The sequence below is a fragment of the Dipodomys spectabilis genome, unplaced genomic scaffold, assembly GCF_019054845.1.
Source record: "Dipodomys spectabilis isolate Male_0828 unplaced genomic scaffold, ASM1905484v1 ptg000207l, whole genome shotgun sequence".
NCBI classification, from domain to species: Eukaryota; Metazoa; Chordata; class Mammalia; order Rodentia; family Heteromyidae; genus Dipodomys; species Dipodomys spectabilis.
In genome coordinates, this window is record NW_024870884.1 from 3,150,634 (window position 1) to 3,175,566 (window position 24,933).

General features: G+C 37.2%; 1 protein-coding gene across 2 annotated transcripts in view; it reads left to right on the plus strand.

Moving 5' to 3' along the window:
* Bicc1 (BicC family RNA binding protein 1) overlaps positions 1-24,933 on the plus strand; it is a 238,170-nt gene that overhangs the window by 75,896 nt on the left and 137,341 nt on the right. For both annotated transcript variants that reach the window (XM_042696342.1, XM_042696344.1), the window contains exon 2: positions 6,798-6,844. In XM_042696342.1, the coding sequence (XP_042552276.1) occupies positions 6,798-6,844 (47 nt within the window). The remainder of the gene's footprint in view (positions 1-6,797; positions 6,845-24,933) is intronic.

The window sequence follows — 24,933 nt, forward strand, 5'->3', positions numbered from 1 at the left end:
TCTTTCTAATTCTTTAACCTTCCCACCACCCCCAAAAGTACCAATAAGTCTTTTTCTTCCTCTCAAAATGTCCTCAGGATGTTAAGACAGATTACAGCTTTGATTTCAAGTCGCTGATTCCTACTATTTGGAAGTGTTCTTTGTTTCAAGTTTCTCATAGCCCGTGGCTATGCTCTCTACTTGAATCTTTTCAGATCTCCTTGGAAAACAGCAGAATAAGTTATTCCCGATGGCTGTACTGTACAATGGAAATATAATGTGAGCCATCTATGTGATTTTAAGTTTTATTGTTGCATTAAGATGAGTGGAAATGAAACAGGTTGAGATTAGTTTTAATAGTGTATCTTCATTTAACCTTGTTTAGGAAAGTAGATCATTTCAACAGACAGTAAAAAAATCAATAAGATTTCTACTTCTTCTCCATTAAGTCTTAAAAATACAGTGTGTGTGTGTGTGTGTGTGTGTGTGTGTGTGTGTGTGTGTGTGTGTGTGTGTGTGTGTGTGTGTGTATCATAATGGCATTTCTGAACTTTCAGACAAGCTGCATTTCAAGTACTCACTAACCACATGTGCGGTGGTATTAGATGTCATAGCTTTATAGGAAGGTTTGTGTAATTTTACTGTGGTGTATTAGGTATTCATAATTCTGTCAAACAATTACAGGCTATGAATATCACTTAACTTTTGATAAAGCTAGACTAGTATTGAAATTTTAAAAATAAACTGGTATTTTATAAATACTCAAAGTACTAAATGATGCTTAAGGATTTCTTATGTAGGAAATAGAGTCTGGAAGGAAGCTTTTATGCATGTCCGAAGTTGCTGTCAATTAAATAACTCTGAAATTCCATTGTTAAATGTTTTCGCATCATTAGTCCATAGGGAAATCCTCATTGTCAGGCTAGCAAATAAGTCTGAATGAACTCTTAGAATGCAGAAGGAGTTCAAGTTAAAAGTTGCTTGCAGCAGTGACTAATGTAATGCTCTCTGATTTTTGTGAATGTCTGTTTTCCTACATTTGACAGCAACAGACACATTCTGAAACGAAAACCTGATAGATTAGAGAGAATTCTGGTCCTTGATCATTTGCTGCTGTGCCCTTAGTGTGGCAGGGATATCGCTATCTTAGATAGAGTCCAGCATGAACATTGACAGGGCTTTACTGCTTCGAGAGTGTTGACATGGGAAGAAAATCCACCGCAGTCTGTGTTTTGGGAAGTATCTGCAAAACCCTGCTCTTATAACAAATCAGAGTCCCTCCCCCAATCCCTGTGATTTTTTTTCTTTTTCTTTCTTTTTAAAAAAATTTGTTAAGCTATTTAGTGGGAATTATAATTTTAAAAAGAGCTTCAAGTATAATTTTAGATTATAGTGTAGTTTGGTAGGTGACCCATGTTTATGGCTTAAGTCACAGTGGGTAATCTATCTCTTTCCTTTCAGATTCTTAGCCATGTGATAAGTTTATTAGAATGTGATACATTTATAAGGTACTGTCTGTTCCATGTCTTTATTGATCCTGACCTTCAGTGACAGTGACCTTTTTAAGAAATGTTTTAAACTGGAAATACATGCATACAGCATGAACTTTTATCTTTTTGGTTCATATGTCTTGTTTCTATCTTCTTTCAAGTTTGGTTGCAAACCACAGAGCTTCTTCAAATTTTGGGTTTGTTTGCTATTTTCACCTATGAGATTTCTTATTACAGGTATAAGTTGTTGAACTTTCTTCACTGAGAGCTATACAGCATCAGTGTTGCAAGCTAGAGGTTCTAGGTTAGTCAGGCTTTTGCCTATACCTGGAGTGCTGTCATTGACTGTCTAGTACCAACTCTAATAGGTAGCTTACATTCATTGTGGCTTTTGTATGTTTGCCAGCTTGCCTTACACATGTGGGCTGAAAATGATGCTGTGATAAGGTAGTGCTGGTAATGACTTCACTCCTTCTTTAATAGGAAAGAGGATTTGAAAATGATTTTGTCTGTTTTCCTAATTAGAAAACAAATGATAACAAACAAAGTTATACTAAAGCTACCAGCACAACTATGTTTGTGACAGCATTATTCCCCATAGCTAAGATATGGAACTAACCCAGATGCCTCTCAGTAGATGAATGAATCAAGAAAATGTGGTGTGTGTGTGTGTGTGTGTGTATGTATATGTGTGTGTGTATATATATATATGTAATTTTATGTTTCCATCAGAAAGAATTACACAACCCCATTTGTTAGAAAATGGAAAGACTTGGAAAATAATATTAAGTGAAGTAAGCCAGACCCAAAGAAATATAGGTCCCATGATTTCCCTCATTTGCAATAATTAGTATGCATCTAGGATAATTTTATCAAATGAGCAGAAAAGCTCAAAAGCTATGTACATATGACCATATAAGATGATACTAAATGAAAGGAACCCCAAGATTGGGATACAGAGGTCTTTCTTTGTTGTGGTGGTTTTTAATGCACTTAGTGATTTTTTTTTGTTTGCTTTGTATGTTCTTCCCCTTATGGTATATCCCCTGTTGTCACTGTACTTGACTTTGGTAACCTGCATATTTTATATACATTTATCTAATTTTGGGAGGGGAAAGGGAATAACAGAATGCTGAAACAAGGACACAGGATGACCCATTGCAACAATGATACCCACAAGACACCATATTGGAGATGAACTTTACTACTTCAGAAGGGGAGGAGTAAGGGAGTTTGGGGAAGGAAGGGATAGTGGAAGAAAAACAAAGGAGGGGATAATATTGCTCGACAAGAAATGTACTCATTATCTTACTCATTTGACTATAACCCCTCTGTATAGCATCTTTATAATAAAATTTTAAAAATGCAACCTCCTTAAAGTATGTTTATGTTTGCATTTGTACATGCATATATATGCTTCATTTTTTTTTTTACAGAAGTAACATTGTGTACCTTCTATTTTATACTAAAAAACTCAATTCACTATTGCTCCTTTTTTTGTTTTGTTTTGTTTTGGCTTTAACTTAAGGTTTTTAACTTGGGTCCTCACACTGGCCAGGCAGGGGTTCTGCCTCTTGAGTTTGGCCCCCAATCCTTCACTTTCGGGTTTTTTTTTTTCTGATAAGGTCTCATGGTTTTGCCTAGGGCTGGCCTTGGCCTGTGAATCTCTTATGCGTGTGTCCCATGTGGCTGACTTTCAGACTATAAGCCACACCATCTGTGACTTAAGACGAGATCTTGCTAACTTTTTGCTAGGCTAGCTTCAAGGCAGATTCTACTGATCTCTTCCTCCTGCGTAGTCATCATTGCCTATTGAGCCAGGGAAGTCTAACTGTAAAAATAAAACAAAAGTCAAGTAGAAAACTATCCTTAATTCAGCTAATGTTAGCATATAAGTTGTCTTTATTTTTTTTTTTGTCTGTTAAAAAAAACTTTCCTCAGTAGACCCACATAATTTTTTTCAGGCAGTGGGTTTGATTTATTTACAGTGAGCTCTTGGACTTAGAGAAATCTACAAGTGTAGTGTGTGTAGTGATATGCATTGTTCAAATGGCTCTTGCCACTGCTGGAATTTAAAACTAAATGCAAACTTAATGAGAAGTGGAAGAAACTTTAAGGAATAGTTCTCAGAGCTTTGCACTCCAGTCCAAAGTGCAGGATATAATTCACCAACATCAATATTTTTCTAGAAGTATAGAACTGCATCTTGTACAACATTTCCTGATTCTCCTTTTAGTAGAACTGGCCAAGTTTTCAGGGAAGTTTTCTGGAAACAGTTACTATACATACATGTAGCTCAGAAATAGCAGCATATGGATTACATTGATAAAAATAAATAAATGTTTTACATTTTGGGTATTTTATAGGAGAATTAGGCTACCTGAATAGTTGCAGTTATCTGTTAGGTGGATTAAAGATCCAGCAGCTCTCTTAGTTGCAAATATGCTGTCACTGTGTCTAAAACAGACTAATGTTCAGAATCTGTGGACTTGATGTTATTTCTCAGGTGCTGTTTATAGTTTGAACTTTTTTCTTGCTCAAATTCTATAAGAAAGAAAATGTGGTGTTTTTCTTTTTTGGGTCAGAGGTGTGTGTGTGTGTGTGTGTGTGTGTGTGTGTGTGTGTGTGTGTGTGTGTGTGTGTGTGTGTGTGTGTGTGTGTGTGTGTGTGTGTGTGTGTGTGTGTGTGTGTGTGTGTGTGTGTGTGTGTGTGTTACTGGAGATTAAATTTAGCATCTTCAGCTTGTTAGGCAGTTGCTCAACCCCTCCAGCCCTGTTCCTAGATGCATCAAGGTAATTTTTAAAGATACTGTATGCTATGTTTTAAATATGAAGTATTTCATCTTTGTGTTTTAGATTCACATAGCATCAAATATTACAACTGAGAAGCATCTCACAATGAAAAATACATTTAACCAGAAGTTTCCATGTGCCTTAGAATTTAAAAGGAAACTTCTCCCCCTGACTTTTAATTCAGAGCCGAATAGTCTTTTTTTTCCCGCCTGGGGGAGCTGAGGTTGACTGTAATGTTTTACACCTGTTTCAACTTTTGCCGTTTTTATTGGCAGTAAGATTGGCCATCCTATATTTCTTGTGAAGCAAAAATATGAAATAAAATATGGCAAGGCACTGGAGAAGTTATAATAAACATAAAAATGAATTGTTCAGTTTAAAGCATGAAATGCCTTACCTGCAGATTTGTAGTTTCAGTACAATTGGAAAAGTAATTTATTCTTGCAGCTCTCTCTCAGGAAAATAAAGGCAATTACTTTCAGTGGCAGGAATAACCCATAACTTTTTACATTCAAGTGAATATACTCTGGGACACTGGCAGTCATATTGAAAGGGACAGTAAAAAAAAACAAACCTTCTACATCATTGTGTGTGTTCACGTGATGGTGGAATAATAAAGATCTGGAGTCTCAGCATACAGATTAGCAAGACTCAATAGAACCATTTTGCCACAAAATCCAATCAGATTTCAGTGGCTGAGAGATGCCATGATATATGCAGTTTGACTTATTTTAAAGCCAGCATTTTGCCGTCTAAACATAATGAAAAAGAAGTGATTTGGGTCAAGATATTACCAGGCCTCATATTTCTTCCCTCCATTCGTCTCCCTAGAAGAACTCTTATTCTTATGATAGTTGTTCAACTTTATTGTTGGTTTACAGTAAAATGACTACCCTTTTTAGTGCTTTGTGGAGAACAAGAATAGCTAACAAATATATAAGCAGTTTAATTTGGATATTGTTGCAATCTGTTGGAGAGTTGACAGTAAAATAGAATTTTAATATTGGCTTTATCTCCCTAGCTGGGATGCTTTGAATTTGATTCAGGTTAGGGCTTTAAGTTGAATGAAGGAAGGAACTTGTCTAGTACTATTCATTGCTCAGAGCCCAAGTATTTGTGGACTAAAACAGTGGAACACATGCTCTCTTTTCTTTACCAGATCTTTAAATTAACATTTAAAATACCTTAAGTTTATGTTGATCTCAAAGCCACCATAATCCCCATTTGGAAGAATTTATATTTTCACACTGAGGAATTTACAGTGCATTTGAGAATTAGAATAAGAATCTCACATTTGGGTGCAGAAAGATCCCTATTTAAGGAAAGAGAAGTCTCTTGGCTTCTCTTGTTGCTTTCCTTGACTGGCTTCTATTTGGCTTGACAGCTATGCCTCTTGGAGTCAGACTCTTTCAAGATACTGGGCAAATGGGGAAGAAGAAGGGATATTTCTTGGAATTGCAATGACTGGGCCTAAACAGTCAGAGCTGACATCAGAGTCAGTAATCAAACCAAGAACTGAGGAACCAGGGGACTGAGGATCTTGGAAAATAGACATAGCAGTACTTAAAAAAGTACATTAAGCTCAGATCTGGAGTTTCTTGTACAGTAGTTCCCCCTATACTGATTTGAGTTTATTACGGTTTGAGTTCAACTACAGAAATTGTCCCCTTCATATACATCCTGAAATTGAAAGGCTCATTCTCTGGGGTCTTGTTAGAGATCTGATGGATAGGGAGTTAAGGAGCATCTTGAAGTTGTGACATTATGAATTCGTTGTGAGCCAAATACTTACTTATTCTGAAGGAAGTTTCTGCAGTAGAATGTAACTGTGTCATGAAACTTTAACTGACAAATTGAGTTCCTGTGAGGAAAAGGAGATATCATCCATTTTATATACAGTAGACCATGGAAGGCATTTATAGGGTACCATTTATATTTAAAATTAATATTCAAATATAGTAACCTTTTAAATAATCTTACATGAAGTTTGCTGTTGGCTGTGGCCTTCACCATTATTACTGATTTCTGTGTTACTTTGTTTTTCTCTATGCATATATGAATGAAATAGATTAAAATGTAAACTGTGCCAACTAAAATCCAAGTAGATTATGTAGTTACTATAGTATGAAACTGAACCACCTCAGAAGTAGGTCATGTTGGATGAGCCTCCTCCTGACAAGACAGCCTTGTGCCTGGGATCTGTTATGCCTAAGAAGTTCATGGAACTCTGTTGTGAATTACTTTGACCATTGCATCTATTCATAGGTTCCTTCATTATGAAAGAGTAACTTTCATCACAGTGTGGAAATGGATATTTCTCAGTCTTCCGGAGTCTTTAATCTAGGGATGTGCAATACTGATGGGAATCAGTTTTTTATTTTCAATTTGGCAGTCCCTGATGAAGCACACGGAACTTTGGGACTTCAGGGATGGCATCACGTTTACCTTTGTATTCTTTGACCTGAGGGTCAAAGGTTTTATTGGATGCATAAATTAAAAAAGAAAGAATTTTAACGCTATGCATTTTTGCTTACAGCTGCAGCTGAAGGAAAAGGCAGGAGCGGGGAAGACTTTTTCCAAAAGGTAGGTTGCTCTTTACTCTTGTCTTGGAGATAGATAGGTCGAGGTTGATTTCCTTGCCTCAGCAGCAACACTAGATGTCCCTGAGTGCCCCCTTTCCACAGAAAGAAGGGTAGGTTTCAGTCACTTAGCTGGAAATAGTGTGAGCAAAGGGGAGAAATGTGGTATGGGACTTGACCTTTCCAACTAGGCTCCTTCTGGACAAGCCTAATGAAGGGTTTGTTTGAAAGTGAGAAGGCAGTTTTACTGTAAGGTGTATTTTTTTTCCCCACTGAAACCCATACAGGGTTGTCCTGATTATGTGCCTTTACCACTCTTGATCTCTCCTCCTTTCCCAACGTGTTTGACCTGGGAGGTGGAAAGGATCCATTACAGCTTTTCTTATTTCCTGTAAGCATGACTATGGCAGGGTAGCATAATCCTTGAAAGGTGTCTCTTGAGAACATGTTTACTCATGCTTGGTCACCGTGCCCATTCTGTCCCTGCTGCCCCCTGAAAGTTCTGACCTTCTGTAAGGCTAGTTGGGCCAGTCATACGTAGCCAGGGGAACTAGCAGCTGGAACTGATTGAAAAAGCTTACGAGAAATGATGAAGGGTACTTGGTCTCTAGACCTGTTTCCTAAAATTCATGTTTTATACAAAGAAAGAAGCCCTTCCTTTTGAAAAGACCGACTTGTGCTCTTCCAGTCACAGAAGATATCAGGAGAGGCTGGGGCTGCAGAGGGATAAGCAGCCCTTGTCTATGAGGTTAGCAAGGGCTCTTGATGTTTTCAGGAAGACAGAAGTTAAGCACATAAAGAACTGAAAGGACATTCTAGGCAAATCAACAGGATGTTTGAAGGCTCTGATGTGGATGAATTCATATGGCTGTGTACTTCAGACATTTGGTGGGTCTGTGACAGATGAGGAGTTCATTCATTGTCCTATGTGAGATATGCCATCTTGCGTGATAAAGAGCCTTCCTTCCATAGGGAACTCTTTCCTAAAGGAATTTAAGCTTTACAAATTTTAGCAATGCTGTGCTGACAGGATAGAATGTGCCAGTTTTCTATCATTATTTTACGTGCATGTAGTTGAATTTCAGATACTATGGTTGAGCCTTCAGTATGGCATTAATGGACATTGGTTAGTATCCAACTTCTACCCAATACTTGGTGTTTAATTGGATCAGGCTTGCCAACAAAAGACAAGGCCAGAGAAGACAAATAGTGGAATCCCAGATTTGCATCTGGTTGGCTGCGATGGTATAAATTGATGCTCTCTGTACAACAGTTTCAAAACTTCATTGTTCTTTAACTCTTAGATAAATGTAAAAAGCAGACTCCCTTGCTTTGTGCATTTCAGACAATCTAAAAGTTGAACCCGAACCTGATATATATTGTAATAAAGCAGTTTCATTCTTAGAAGATTTGCTAATATTTATCACCCTTTGTGGAGCCATATATACATTCCAGTGGTTTAAATGAAAACACATGTTGGAATCTAGAAACACATGTGCATCCCACAAACCCTGAGTTGGAACTGCAGATTTCATCCCTGGTTCCAGGTTAGTGAGGTCTCTGTAAATGAGAGTAATTTTTATCTCTTCATTTTCTTCTTTGGTGCAATAGAAAGTGTCTTTTTTTTTTTTTTTTCTGGGTCCGGTCGTGGGGTCTGAACTCTGGGCCTGGGCGTTGTCCCTCAGCTCTTCAGCTCAAGGCTAGCACTCTACCACTTGAGCCATAGCGCCACTTCCGGCTTTTTTCATTTTGCTTATGTGGTGCTGCGGAATCGAACCCAGGGCCTCAGGCATGCAAGGCAAGCACTCTACCACTGAGCCACCTTCCCAGCCCGAAAGTGTCTTCTTGATAGATAGGGGTCAGTATAGCATTTGCATATTCATCCTGGAACAAAAACTTAATAAAGTTCCAGCAGAGTAATATTCAGTGTTTTCACTGGACTGATGTAGATACTGTGGTTCATCTACCGTAGAATGAAGTAATGGAGAAGAGTGGAATTGTCCTCCAGGAATTTTCCTCTAGTCACATGTCTTCCCCTTTCACATAGTGGAAATATGTAAGGGAATATTGCACATTCACATTTTGAGAAACATTTGAGAAAAAAAAATCTCATCATGACTGGTGCTTATCAGCATCTTTGAAGAAATGTTTTCTCCTAGAGTAATGCATGTATGAAGAACCTGTGTGCTTATTCGTATTGGAATTTTTTTTTTTTGTTCCGATTCTTGGATGAATATGTCAAACAAAAATTAGAACTTGTCTGTAGGATTGGGGATTGGCTCAAGAGGCCCTGGTTTCAATCCCCACTACCTCAGTCCGTATGTGTGTGTGTGTGGGGTGGGCGGGGGGCACACTTCCATGTAGTTGAGTTCCAAGTTCATATGCATTTTTATTTTTATAAATGTTTTCCAAATCTGAAAGGATCCTTCTTTCTCTAAGATGGTGGTTAAGATTATGGATATAGCTTTATCATGTAAGGCATTTATATGCTACTTTGTGTTTTGTGCACATACACATATGTAAAAGTCGAATCAGTATGATTATGCTATTTATACTATGCTAAATTCAATTTAAGTAGCTCTCATTAAACTTTTAAAATTAGAAAACATAAAATTTAAATATTCAGGATAAGAATTGGTAGATGTCCACAGAGTTTAAATTTGAATTTAACAGTGTAAACTTGACAAATTTACTGTTTTACCTTTTTAAGCTGTGGTAGTAATTAGTTTTCTTTCTTTACAATGAGCTTCTTTTATAGTCAGTTAGCTTTTCCCAGATATCTATCATTCTTCCTATGCACTGTTTTGCTGCAAATGTTTGAAATACTTTATTGTTTGACTGTATCTGAGGGCAAAAGGCTAAGTAAGCTCTTATAGCAGAGAAACCCAACAATAGAGTGGCTCAAAGAATAGTCTTTTATTTAACTGGCTTATGACATTCTGGAGAAAATATTCCAGCTTAGTGGTAGCTCTGTACCTTGCTTTCTGCTAGAGAGATCCAGGTTTCTTTCATGTTATGTTCAGGCTGTTTCTTAAGGCATGGGCTTCTCTCCATGGTAGAAGCTGTTTATCACCAAATATAAGCTGGTAAGAAAGAGGATGAGATTATTGAGGAGGGCTACTGGGGTCAGACCTAGTGAGAAGTATGTCGGTCGTTCTCACATTTTGTTAGAGAAAACTTAGATAAGTCATCTGAGTGCAGTAAGGAGAGGGAGGGAGGGAGATGCCATAAACATTTAGAGAGGGGCTGGGAAGGTGGCTTAGTGGTAGAGCGCTTGCCTTGCATGCCTGAGGCCCTGTGTTCGATTCCTCAGCACCATATAAGCAAAAAGAAAAAAGCCGGAAGTGCCGCTGTGGCTCAAGTGGTAGAGCACTAGCCTTGAGCTGAATGGCTGAGGGACAGCGCCCAGGCCCAGAGTTCAGGCCCCACGACTGGACCCAAAAAAAAAATAATTAGAGACAAAAAACAAACCACTTTCCACCAAAAGCCACTGTCCTCTAGGAAGGAAATGTTGAAGTAATTGTCTTTATGTGGCATACTTTGAAATTTTTTTATATTAGTGTATTAGGGTAATCACATCACAAACTGGGTAGCTAAACCACAAGCAACTTATTGTCCTACAGTTGTGGAGGCTAGGAGTTGAAGGTGCCAACAAAGTCAGGTTCCTTGTAAGGACTGTTAGAAACTATTCCATGCCTTCCCTCTTGATTATATACAAATGATGTTTGCTGTTTTGATGGTCTTTGGCTTATAGAATCATGAACCAGATCTCTGCCTTCATCTTCATTTGACGTTTTGCCGGTCTGTGTATCTGTGTCCAAATTCTCCCTTTTAATACAGATACCAGCCACATGGCATTGGGGGCCATTCTACTCTGGTCTAGTCTTACCTTACTACATTTACAATGAACCTATGTCAAAATGCAGGCACATTTTGTGATCTTGGTGGTCAGCACTTCGACATAAAATTTTAGAGGAATAGTCCAAATCCTCCTATTTGATTGTGTGTGTGTGTGTGTGTGTGTGTGTGTGTGTGTGTGTGTGTGTTACAGCTACAAAGTCCTTCAGTGATTGTATATTTCATACTTGGCTCTGTGCTTCAAAAAAGGTGGTATGAATGCAGTTTTTTATCAGTATTCTCCTCCGTTTTCTGTCCACTTCTAATGGTAACGCTATATAATTGAAACACATGGAAATGATCTTCCGGATTCTTTTGTTTTTTTGGGCAGTTGTTCATGGCTTACTCACTGTCTGTCCTGTTTCCTTTTAATCACTTTTTTTCTTTCCTCTTGTGAAAATGATTATGTTCAGATCTTGGAGGGGAAAATGTGTTACAGTACATAAGGTGGGGATGGGTACAGTGATTTTATTACAAGTGTGACTCACCAAAGCAAAATGCTTTAAGATTTTGTTGTCCCCATGGCTGAAGAAGACAAAATCCAGTCAACATTGTCCAGGTTTTTCTTCTGCATTGGACTGTTTTCAGCATTTCCCCCCAAAGTACACATCATATATTTTAACAAAAGGATATTTTATATTTTTAAACATAAACTGGATGTTTCTTTGGAAAACTGACCTAAATACTTTGTTACAAGGCTAACAGGAAATTTGTTTGGTGGCTTATGTGATATATTTCTATCACCCTTAAAATCTAGACAAATAGATTACCGTATAGGTTTTGAAACTGGAAAGTAGCAAATGTTGTCTGCTGGGGAAAGTTTCTATAAGGGAAGTTGGGCTGCCCTTGTGTCTTGAAATAAGTACATAAGGTGATCTTAGATGGGGTTAACTTGAATCTTTTTATTCGACAGGAAGTAGAGATGATAAAATTACTTGTATTTTTTCCCACTGGGCATTATTTTTCATGTATTGAGTGAATCATGTTCCTATGGTAATAGTACCTTTTTGCTTAACTATTTAAAAGTAGATTCTGTTAGCTAGATCTAAAATGCCACTGGACATGATAACTTCTATAAGACTATAGACATTCACACACAATTAAATTAAAGGCAGTACCCTAATGGGAGGAACCCAAAGGCGTAACTTCTCTGAACATTTAAAATACTATTTATTGAAATGAATTCCAGAAATGGAAACATGTTGTCTTTCTTATTTCTTTTTGGTAGTGTCATTTGGTTTAGCTTTTTTTCTCCCTCCCTCCCTCCCTCCCTCCCTCCCTCCCTCCCTCCCTCCCTCCCTCCCTCCCTCCCTCCCTCCCTCTCTCCCTCCCTCCCTCCCTTCCTTCCTTCCTTCTTTCCTTCCTTCCTTCCTTCCTTCCTTCCTTCCTTCCTTCCTTCCTTCCTTCCTTCCTTTCTCTCTCTCTCTCTCTCTTTCTTTCTTTCTTTCATTTGTCTTTTTGGAGGAAGGGCAGAAAGAGAGTGAGGAAGGGTGAAGAAATGAAGTCATGGTATTCAGTACATACACTATGTGAAAAATGAACTGGTAACTAGGGATGGGAAGGGGATACTGGGAAAAAGTAAAGGAAGGGGTGATGCACTCATTACCTGACTTATGAAATGGTAACCCCACTGTACAACATCCTAATAATAACAATAAAATTCGATATAAAATGTATATTAGCCAGGCACCAATGGCTCACACCTCTAATTCTAGCCACTCAGGAGGCTGAGATCTGAGAATCATGGTTTGAAGCCAGCCCAGAAAGGAAAGTCTATGAGACTCATATCTACTAAATTACCAAAACATTCAGAAGTAGAATTATGGCTCAAGTGGTAGAGTGCCAGTCTTGAGAAAAAGTGATCAGGGACAGCACTTAGGCCCTGAGTTCAAGCCCCACAATTAAAATTTAAAAGTAAATTAAAAATTAAATTAAAGCCATTTAAAATTATGTTGAAAGTTAACTATAGCCCATGAATATACATTTTTTAACACTGAATATGTTCAACATAAAAAATAAAAGTGGATTTAATTAAAAATAGAGTATTTTTTAAAGCTTTAATGTATTTGTTTCAATTGGTAATACTTTTAATGGTTTGCAATTCACATTTACAAAAGGATACACAGCAAAGAGTGTTTGATGTGGTGGTTTTGGAAGTTTTGTTGAAAAAGGTCTTTAGTGTTGCAGTGTTGGTCCCAAAGATGATTGCACTAATAGCTGTTATTACTGATGGACACTTAGTTCTGACAGCTAACATGCAAAAACGGACCATGTGGCTACCTAACTGTCTCAGTAGCAATCACTGGCCATTCACAAGGCTTGGAATAAAGGAATCTCGCAGCACCAAGGTGGTCTGATCATTTTCTATAAAGCTGTTATGGATAAGATTTGGCCTAATTTTGTATCCAATGATATGTTGGTGCTGTCCATCCAGTCTCTTAGATAAAGTTCAGTAAGAAAAGATTAAGACAAGGACAAATTCACCATTTATTCTCCTCTGAGTTCTGTCCTCATGTGTTGAATCACTGTTCTCCCAGCAAGTTGAAGAGGCACCTGCCTGGAGTTCCACCCTGATGATGTGTTCTCAGCTTTTATTTTGTGGCAGATAGTTCATGCAGCAACTTTATAAAAATACTCCATTTCCTGTTTCAGAAAGAAAGAAATGTCACTAAGAATCCTTTAAAGTTTTAATGGTTAGAACCTAATTGCAAGTAAGAGTTTTTTAAGTAAATAATAATCATTTTAAATCAACATCTCATGATAAGTTTGTCATTATTGATGGCAATGAATTCTCTGCATGAAACCAAACCCACAGCATTGGGTTAAATAGAAAATCAAATCAAATTAATAAAAAATGGATTTTTTAAAGAAGTGTCATAACACAGGACTGGATTATTGACTTGCGGTGTTAACGTTACCATGGACAGGCTTAGTGAAGGTGTTTGGTGATGTTAGTCTTTAGAGGTTTATAACATTGTAAAATGAGTTCTCCATATGGATTAAATGTCTACTTTAACATTGCTGTTGTCAGCACTACCCTTAATTGAAAGATCTTGACATATAAGCTGGCTTCTGTATTTATGGTTAATAATAAAATCTCTAAACTACTACCACATTGTGAAGATGAATGAAAGTTATACCAATAAACCGATAATTTGCCAATTAAACATTTTTGTGTAGATAAGAAGCAGTTTTGAAGATAATGGCACTAGTAATAATAAGAGATTAAAACTGATGAGTTTTAATCACTGGATCTTTGCATTTGTTCCCATAGTTTCTTGAGTGTATACGCTGTTATGTGTTTTCATGTCATGTGATTCAAATTGTTTTTATATATTAGGCATAGATCAAATTTAGTTTTAAAATATACATAGAACATTCTCAGAGATGTGTCTGAGGATCAAAGTGTAAAGATAGCTATTATATAAGTATTATAATAAAGTAACCTAAGTGTTCATGTGGCAATGTTATAATAATTAGACAGTCTAAGTGCTCAAAACATAATGATTTAAATATAATATGTTGGATCACTAACTGTGTTGGCATTAAAAACCATGCATCTTTGGGTAAATATGTAAAGACTTGTAAATTGCTTACCATATATAAATACAAAAATCAGTAATGAATGTATGTAAGTATGTTGGCCCATAGACATGTGTACCCAAAATGTTAAGAGTGGCTCCCTTAGTGGTGAGATTATGGTTGGTTTTAAGATTTTTTAAGTGTTATTACTACTACTACTATATGAATTACTGTTATTATTATTATTACTGAGATAAGTGTCTCACTGTGTTAGCTAAGCTGGTATCAAACTCCTGGGCCCAAGCAATCCTCAGCTCATCAAACAAATGGGGCTACAGATATGAGTTACCACATGTAGCTAAGTTTTTCAAATTCATGACAACTATCTTCATGTGGACAAAAGCAGATGATAATAGCTAAAGTGAGTTAAGATTACCCATGAATTCATTAATTTGATTAAATTAATGGGCTCCTTTTTTTAAAAAAAGGAAGTCTGAGAAGTCAGTTCTGACCAAGTACCAGAGTGCCTTCTATATTACTATAACAAAAATAAAGATTAAACTAGTCTCATGTATTTTATACAATAGGTCATTTTTAGTGCATTGCTATAAAGTTTGAAAAATTTCTTCCTCTAGTTTTGGGATGTCATTTGGAGGTATAAAATTTTTGGAGATTAAAAAATGTCTGCTCCCTTTTCTTCTTACTAAAAATACTTTCTTACCTATCATTTGAGTTCCCAGACCACTTACCATTCTGTTTACTTTCAGTGAAAAAATCATTGCCCCATTTGAAACATGCTAACACATATGGACACAGTAGTTTGAGTAGAGCCAAATCAGTGAGAAAGTTCAGTTGAAAGTTCCAGTTTCAGCTGCCTAGGGCTCTCCATTAGAGTTGTAATGTATTAGAGGGGCTACCAGAAGGCGAGGCAGATTCATACAGTATAACCATAAGTAGTATGGTTTCACAGTCTTGCCTGTTAGCTTTAAATTGTTGGATTTCAAACTCATATTAATCACTGTCACTACGATATTTGCAACTCTGATAATTATTTTACATTTTTATTCTGCGTGGGAGACTTGAGTAATGATTTGTTGTCATTCCATGTTTTTTTTTTTTTTTTATCATGTTTAAGCCTTTTGTTTATTTTTTTAAAGATGACTTCTGTTTAGACTAACACATAGATTTGTGGTTCTGCTGATTCTCACCTTTGCTTTTGCCTCTGAATGATCCTTTTCTGTTTATATACATTGTGTTTTTTTGTGGCCTTCTATTACAGTTTCTCCTTCATTGGTAGAAGAGGATTTTGCTGTTGGGTCTTCTGGCCACAATTGATGCGGGCAGCAGAGCCAGACAGAGAACCTTCTGTCACCGAATGGTCAGAGAAGGCCATGACCTGTGTAACAGCATGGGCAACTCAGCTGAGCTAGATGTCTCTGGTAGATTAGAGAAGCAAAACCCTGGCCTGAGTAGAAGTGGGAGATGTTGTGAGGTAGGATGAGGTAATGTCATATAAAAGAGGGATAAGAGTGAAGAAGATGGTAGGAGCAGGAACCCATTTCCAGAGGAGAATGTGGGGGAAAAATAGAGAAAACAGATAGAGAGAAACCAGGCCAAGTTTGTGATGGTTCTCAATTTCTGATTTGCTGGAGTCTTCTCCCCACTGATGTAGTTGGAACACTGGGAGGCCTAAACCAGAATCAGCTGGAGATGTATAAATGATTTTTCTAGAGATTTAAATAATGGCATAGATGTGTACATGCAACTCCTTTGAAGAAAGAATAATTCCACATTTTAAAAATGTGGAATTTAATTTTTATGTATTTTTTTTATTGTAAAGATACTATGCAGAAGGGTTACAGTTAACATGATTAAGGTAATGAGTACATTTTCTATGGAGCATTGTTATTACCCCCCTCGTTTGTTTTTCCCCTACTATCCCTTCCCTTCCTACCTCTCCAACTCCCCCCCCCCACCCCCAAGTTTTAAAGTTCATTTTCAACATAGTATCTTGTACGTCTCATTGTTACAGTGGGTATCCTTGTTTCACCATTTGTTATTTCCTTTCCTCTTCCCAAAATAGAAAAATGTATATACAAGATGCAGGACACCAGAATCAAATACAGTGACAACAGGGATTATAGCATGGAGGAAGAACATACAAAAGAAACAAAAAAAATCACATAGTACATAATAAGTACATTAAAAATAACAGCAACAAAGCAAAAACCTCTTGTGTCCATATCTTGGAGTTCATTTCGCTTAGCATCATCTTATATGGTTATATCTATATCTTTTGACCTTTTCTGCTTGTCTACACATTTAACTTAATTTTTGAGATACAAGTCTTGCTTTGTTGCCTAGACTGGTCTTAAACCTGGAGCTTAAACAGTCTGAATGCCTTGACCTACTGAGGATGAAGTTATATTTTTAAGGGTGAACGAACAATCTTCTTAAAGTGCATGTAAGATATCTCCCCTAAGTCTGTCATTTAAAATATGCAGACAGCTTTATAGTTAGACTAAATTCTGCCAGTGTATTATGAGTTGTCTGTATAAACATACATTCTGTCTAAGAATCATACTTTGTTATTATTGATGTTACTGGGGTTTGAACTCAGGGACTCGTGTTTGCAAGGAAGATGTTTACCACTTGAGTCAATTCAGTGGCCTAGTTTTACATTGGTTGTTTTTGAGGTAAAAATCTCATATTATGCTCAGGATGGTCTGAATTGTGATCTTCTTATTTGTGCTTTCCTATGTCTTTGGGGTGACAAGTGCAAGCCTCCATGGCCAGCCATTGGTGAAGATAGAGCCCCTTTTAGTAGAGTGGTTGGCTTTGAATGCCATTCTTGGAGATTTGCTAAGCTAAGACTAGAACCATAGTGCCCAACCTAAGAATTATCTTCACATTCAAAATATATTTCTTTTATCTTGTCATTTGTTAGTGTTAGTCAAGGAATAAGAAGATAATTATTATTACGATGGTACATGGGAAAAACAAATACTGTCTTTATTTTCCAAAAAGCTTTTGAAGAGGTTTTATCTCACAGGTCAGGATTTCTTCTTTCCTGACCACTGTTATTGATACTGTTTTATTCAGTATATTGTTTTTGTGGAAGTTTGTAGCTGGCCCACTTGCAAAGAGGTCAGTACAGCATAGAAGTATTTTCTGTTTTCCTTAATAGTTAAGAAGAACACTTTGTTACTTCATGCTTCACTAAGTAACTTGATCTTTGAGTTGAATTATTAAATACCCTCAATGTAACTCTCTCATTTTGTGTGTTTAGCAGTTGTGGCTTGTTCTAAGCTGGCTCTGTTGTAGTTCTTAAATTTTTTTTAAAAAAACTTTTGAATATAAATCTCTTCCCAACAAGAGTGGTCTTTTGGAATTTTATAAACAGTGGAAAAATAAATTTCATTCTGTCTTTCATTTCTTAGTCTTTTTTTTTATACAAAAGGAAATTGGTATTATTTACAAGTATATGTCTTTTCCCTACTTTGCACTGGTTACTTTTGTCACTCAGTCTTTTTTTTTTTTAATTTTTGCTTCCTATTTGTCAAGTGTTGATAAGTTGGGGGAATGAGGGGATTTAGAGGGTCACAAAAGCAAGTAGAGGCGCAATTAGAAAAGCTTCGGTTTCAACCTTGGGCCTCTTTCTTGAATTTATCAGCTATCACTTTTTTAGAAAGCAAATTAGAAAAGCTTCATCCTCATCTGCCTGCTTACTCTGGAATTACTGGAACCCTCAGTTCTTTGTGGGGAAAAAGAAAACTTTGACCTCAATTGGTTTGGATTTATTCTCAATTACAATTGCTTCTTGTTACATACCCTCCTCCCCCCTCTGGAATGTGCAGAAAATGTGCAGATTCACAAGTCAGTAGGAGGTGCTGTTTGAGAAGCTTGTGCCCTGTTCTTATCCCTGGGTTTGGAGAGCCTTTGCTTTACTTGGCCTCAGCCAGTTTGTTAAGAGGAATGTATTAGTAAACTTGAGGAAGTGGTGTTTTTTAGTGCTTAATGGGGATATGGATATGCATTTCTTACTCTAGTATCACTTCGTTGTTCTAATCATCTGTCAACAATATTACCTGATTCCTCATCATCTGAAAATCCACAAACTCCTCTTTTCTTCTCTTCCTGGGGAAATAAGAGAGAAGAGCTACATTTAATGTTCCAAGGGCTTCAATCTGAACGAACAAGATGCTTATAGGGAACAGTGACAGCAAGATACTGTGTCAATACAGGAACTGAGACAAGAAAAGGTGGCCCTGTGGATGCTGGAATGTGGAGCAGGGTCACTGTATGGGGCCTTTTAAGTGCACCTGTTTGACAGGCCTTTCTAATAGAGAAAATGCAGAGAATGGGTTTTCTCTACACTGAGGAATTAAGGCTTCCCCCAAAAGAGTGTATTTGAGTACACTTTGGAGAGATGAGTCTTAAAACAAGTGTAATTGGTATGCTGAGTAGGATTAGGGAAGGCTTTGTGGAAGAGTTTCTGAGATGCAAGGGCTTAGAATAGGTTAGGATGTTCTAGACGTGGACTCCCTGTCCTGAATGTCTTCATGGTGTCAAGTGAAGACATTTCCAGCAGGAAGAAAGGAATGTCTTTGCAGAGGAGAGTGAGAGGTGGGGATCAGAAAACCTGGTGTGTACGTATGCATATGTGTGTGTGTAAAAATAACATTTTAATTAAGCTAATTGTTTATTATATTTTTAAAAATTATCTTTTAAATGAAAATATAAGAGGATATATCCTAAAAAAAAAGGAATTTAAAAACTGGAAAAGTGCTAGATCCATTGATCCTAATCGAACATTTTCTTGCAGTGGTAGGGATGGAATTCAGGGCCTTAGACATGTTAATGAAGCACTTTATCACTGAACCATAGCCTAGCCCAGACTTTCTTCTATTCTGCTGGGTTAAGCAGTGTGTTGCTGCTACTGTCCTAGATGATAAATGCATTCTCAGTGAGATTAAACTGACCAGATTTTGAAGCATGGGTTTTCCACTAGTGCCATACCTTTATTGTGTTTTGGACAGCACTAGCGCCAAGTTCAGAATGATAGCTACTAAATAGTTCCCATTATTTAACTAAGTACTGAACCTTCTACACTATGCAGTTTTAAGAAATGTACTTTCCGGGAAAAATGTTGAAAGCTTTGGCTTTTATGAAAGTTTATTTCTGGCTGTGTTTTATGGAAATCGAACTGAAACTTCTGAGAAATGGATAGAAATGATTTAATTTGGCAAGGGATAGAAAATTTGGTTCTATTTGGGTAAAATTAAAGGGTCCCTTAAAGAATCATTGGCTACAAATTAAGCATAATCTAGTATCAGCATTAAACCACCAGTATAATTATAAACAAGTACGGAGAAGCTGGTGTATAGTATTATATGCAGAACAAATAGAGCCATGCATTAAATGTTCAGGGCCAGGTTTTCTAGCTGAATTTTAAACTAGGATTTATGTTACCTTCTCTCTTTGGTTTCACCACTAACCATTTTAGCAAAAATAAACTCCAGTTGGGTGCTGGTGGCTCATACCTTTGTAATCCTAGCTACTCAGGAGGCTGAGATCTAAGGATTGTGATTCTAAGCCAGCCTGAGCAGGAAAGTCCCTGAGACTCTATCTCCAATAAACTACTCAGAAAAAAAAAGCTGGAAATGGCACTATGGCTCAATGGTAGAGTGCTATCCTTGAGAAAAAGAAGCTCAGGGGCAGAGCACAGGCCCAGAGTTCAAGCCTCAGGACTGGCAAAACAAAAACAAAAACAAAAAACCTCCAGAGCAATTTTCTTAATTTAGGACAATGCTTGTATGAGAAAGTTGAAAATATTGATGCCTGAACTGAAGATTCAGATTTAATTGTCCTGACAATTTTTTAAGAATTCATCAGATGACTTTAATAATCAGAAAGGTTAGGAAACTACTGACAATGAGGTATGGATAAGTGCAGAAAGAAATTACATGTTCATATTGATTTCTAGTGCTGATATTATTATTATTTTTTTTTTTTGGGTCCAGTCGTGGGGCCTGAACTCTGGGCCTGGGCGTTGTCCCTCAGCTCTTCAGCTCAAGGCTAGCGCTCTACCACTTGAGCCACAGCGCCACTTCCGGCTTTTTTCTTTTTGCTTATGTGGTGCTGAGGAATCGAACCCAGGGCCTCGAGCATGCAAGGCAAGTGCTCTACCACTGAGCCACCTTCCCAGCCCTAGTGCTGATATTATTAAAGGAATTATATAGGTTTTATTACTTACTTCTCATACATTTGGGAATTACAGGTTTACTGTACAGCTCCATTCTTCTAGAACTAAATATTTCATGATTTCCAAGAAGGCATATTGTGAAACATGAGTTCATCACTATTTGAAGAAGAATTGTATGAAAAAAATACCATGGGTAGATGAGTTAGAGAAATGCTGCCATATACTGTCTACCAAGTTTGTTTCTACAAAAATGCTTGACACCTTTAATTTTTTTTGAGTTTATTACTGAAACATATATTGTCATTTCCAGTGTTTTTTTGATGGTATTTTTTTTTCTTGCTAGGAACTTCAGTGTATGGAGTTGAACAGTCAGTAAATTCTTCGGAAATTCATTCCTTTCACCAACCAATCTGTGTTAGGTGTTTAGGGCTGGGTTTGAGATAGTATGTAGTGGGGACCCATCTTGAACTAGAAATTCTCATGACAAGGAGTGAGACTATTTCATAAAGCCCAACAGTTACCCTTTTATATTCACACTTAGGATTTCTTTGACAGCTCTGCATTGTCTCTCAAGTAAAGCTTCATTTCCTTTCGTGGCGTCAGTCATTCATAGGAAATTTGACTCCTTCCTACTTACTTCACGTTGCCTCACATTGTTTTTATCCCAGTCCCCATTGTATCATTCAGTACTATATCCAAGTCATTCTTTATTTTAATGGCTGTAGGAAAAACATCATCCCCAACTGGAAAGTGTTCTTCTCATCTTGATATTTGATACTCTTCACAAGTTGTATTGCTCAAAGTCTATGGTTTTGTGTAGTCTTCTGAATTGGTCCAGCTTATGTGAATGTCTCCCCCCTCCCCTTTTTTGCTTTATATATCACATTTTCTTTTCTGTATCATTTTAGGTTTTCTTAAAAAGTTAATTTTCTTACGTTTTTGTTCTTTTGAGTTGATATACTAACAGTCCAACTAGCTTTTAAACTCCTGATTGGAGGATTTAAGTATTTAAGTGTGTTTGCATAGGGCTAAGGAACTTTGTAGAATAGTGATATTGTAGACTGAAGGGGAAGGTAGAATTTCCTAGTTTAGTATACAAACAAGGAAAACATGACCTACTATTGAAGCTGTCATATCATATGACTAAAACACAATTCACACTTTCGGTTGCTGTACTGAAAATTCACATTGAAAAAAGGTGTATATACTATTTGAAGAAAACAAGTTCGTGTCTATCTGTCTCATTATTGAGAAATTACAGTATATAAAATATGGTTACTTAATCAAATCACCAAGAGTGTTGCCTTGCCTTCTCTCCTACTTCTCTTTTCCCCTTCCCCCCAAAAAAAGATGCTAGGGAGGTTCTTCAGGAGCCCTTGTGTTAGACATTCCCAGGAAGGAGGATTTTATAATATACATTTCTCCATATACTTTGTTGTCTCCTCCTTCTGTTCTCTTCGCCCCACTGATTCATGCCATGCTGTCATTTTATATCAATCCAAAGTGGATCAAATACAAGATATCATTAGTATAAACACTGCTTAAGTAGGAGCCATGAGCTCTGCCCTTCCAGCATAGTCACTAGCTGCAAAATCATGGGTAAGTCATCTGGCAGCTGAGCTTCAGTTCTTGCAAGAATGGGATGTGTCCTCACAAAACGAGTATTGTTAATACCAGCTAAATTACATGTGAAGATAGGCTTTTTAAACAGTAAATCATTGAACAAAGTTGAGGGGAGATTTGCTTCCTTAGAGAAGACCCTTCCATTCCAGGGTTTGAGGCTGTAGGCTGTAGTATAGGGAAAGGCTCCCTGTCTCTAGCTTCTGTATGGTTGAAACCATACAGTTCATTAACATTTTTGGCACTTGTCTCCATTTAGAGTTGAGTGGTTGTAACATTTACTAGGAGATACTACTTTCCAGAGTCTTATATGGAAAAATGTTTTATTCATTGATTGTTATTTTTAATTATTTTCTGTTTTTGCAATCCTTGAGATTGAACCCAGGGCTTTGCCCCTGCTGGTTAACTGCTCTATCACTGTGCTATATCCCCAGCCCTGCTCTTTGTTCAATTAAAATGTTTCTATATTTAAAATGTTTTCTCCCCGTTAGAGACTTTTTTCTTTTTTCTAATATGTTGGTGGTCAGTAAATTCTCAAGTAATAGGATATTACTTGTTTATATAATGATTGTTTTTTTTTTAATATTGTTCATCTTGTATTATGAAAAATAATCAAAGATTGATAGATAGGCTAAGCTGGATGAGAATGATCAGGACAAACTGGATTTCATTTGGATGCAAAGGGATTTTAATTTTGCTTGGCAGAGTGGAATGTAAAGGAAATCCAAGCAAATTTTTGTTTCAGGAGCTGCCAGTATCTCTGAGGTTCAGGGAGGGTTTTGCATCTCATTCACAAGAATTTGCCATATTGGTTCTGATAGGCATTATCATCCTTCTGGGCATGTGATTTACTTTCTGATTGTGTCTTCATAGCTCTTCTAATGAGATAAAAGTCTTTGAGATTTCTTGCTTTATTCTGCTTCTGTAAGCCATTGGCACAGAGACTGGGGACTGTGTATTGTCCTTCTGAAAGCTTGCCCCAAGTACCAGGTTTAGGGTGCCATGTTGAACCTCTGCAAGGATACACTCATCTCTACAAGTTGCTGGCTGTGAGTGCAGGTACTTTCTCCAGATTAGAGACCAGTGTTAAAACTGACAAGTCAGTTAACGCCTGATGGACCAGAGAGTAGTGAGTAACCAGGGAAGATACTAAACCAGGACGAGTGAGGTGAAGAACACTTGGGAACATTGAGGAAGTTTGCAGACAAAAAGATAAAGAGATGCATGTTGAAAACTCGGAATGAAGAGTCTTGATAGGATTTAGTGGAGAGAAGAAAGGAATAATACAAAAGAATCAAGGATGATCTCCAAGTTTCTCATATGATAATGGCAGACAAGATCATCTAGTTACTAGATGCTAGCAGGAATTGAATATAATTTTAGCTAATGTGTTGACTTTGAAGTTGAGGTAAACAGTAGGGCTGAAAATAGTGACTTATTAGGAATTAACTTGCATTCTAGAGATTGTGAATGGTTCATGGAGAATTGCCTGGGAACCAGAATTTTTCTTATTCGTCTCTTTAGTATAAACATGCTTTAATAACAGACATGCTTTATGGCAGGTAATTATGGAATTAAAAAGGCTATTTGAAAAAAAGCTAAAAATGTCAGCTAAGAAATGTAGAGCTATGTGCATTCCTTTTGAAATATGGATCTCAATTGGAATAACTCAAGCTCCAGCTTCAGGAAGAAAGACACATTTATTTGATTGCCTTTTTCATGCTCTTCTGTCTGAGGCTCCTTTCTCCCAATTTTATTCTCCTCTGTGTTTTGGTCTGTGTGCCTCCAAGATGTAGGCTGATGTCTCTGGACAAATATTCGTCAACATGTGAGTCACCCAGAGTTCACAGACTTGAAAGTCTCTTTATTCCAAAGGGCCCATGTGTCATATCAGCTTTCTCTGGGTTTTGCTCATGGGGAAATGAGGAAGGATGCCCAGCAGTGACTTGTGCCAATGTAGCTGTGGTTGTTGGTTGTGAAAGGGGGTAGGATGGGGAGACAGCAAAGAGGGCAGCCCCAAAGCTGGGTGTCTCCTCCTCAAGGGAAGGTGAAAACATATGGTCTCCAGTGCTCTGAAATCTTTCTTTTTTCTGTCTCCCTCTTTCCTTTTCTTCTGCTCTCCCTCCCTTCTTTCTCTTCTTTCACCTAACAAATAAAAATTGGGTAGATTTATGGTGTATATCATGACATTCTGATACATGTATACTGTGTAGAGTGACTAAAGCAAGCTAGTTGACATGCAATATCCCACAAGTATTTTTTTTTTCTCTTGTGGCCGAACACCTAACTTTTTCAAGTATAGAATACCTTGTTACTAACTAGTGTCAGCATGATATACAATAGATAACAACTTATTCCTTCTATTGGAATGAAAGGAAATTATGTTTTTTTAATGTACAAAAGTAAGATGCTTTCCCTTCTCTTAAGCATTCCCATCAACCAGATATGGGTTTTTGAAGGTCCTAGAGTGTATTTGGTTCATGGGAGACTTTTGTAGTTTTACTTTTCCAGCCTTCCAAATAAATTAGGGCAATGGGACAATCTCATTGATGAGCTTGCATGAAAAGTAATCCAGATTAATCTTTTTGAAGCCCATGTGATGATGAGAAATAGGGTGAGGTACTACAACAAAGTGTTCATGATATGCTCCAACAGTGAACTAGTTCACAGCAAGTTCTTGTTCACCAAAGTTCAGACAGGACAGAAATCATTACTTTTCATTAGGGCAGCATTATTTGGTATTCCATTTTCATGTGGAAGCATTGTCTAGTAAGTTAAGCAGTGTATTTTAGATTTGGAAAAATAATCAAGAGACTGTACTATAGTTTCTATTTTGGCTTTATATCACG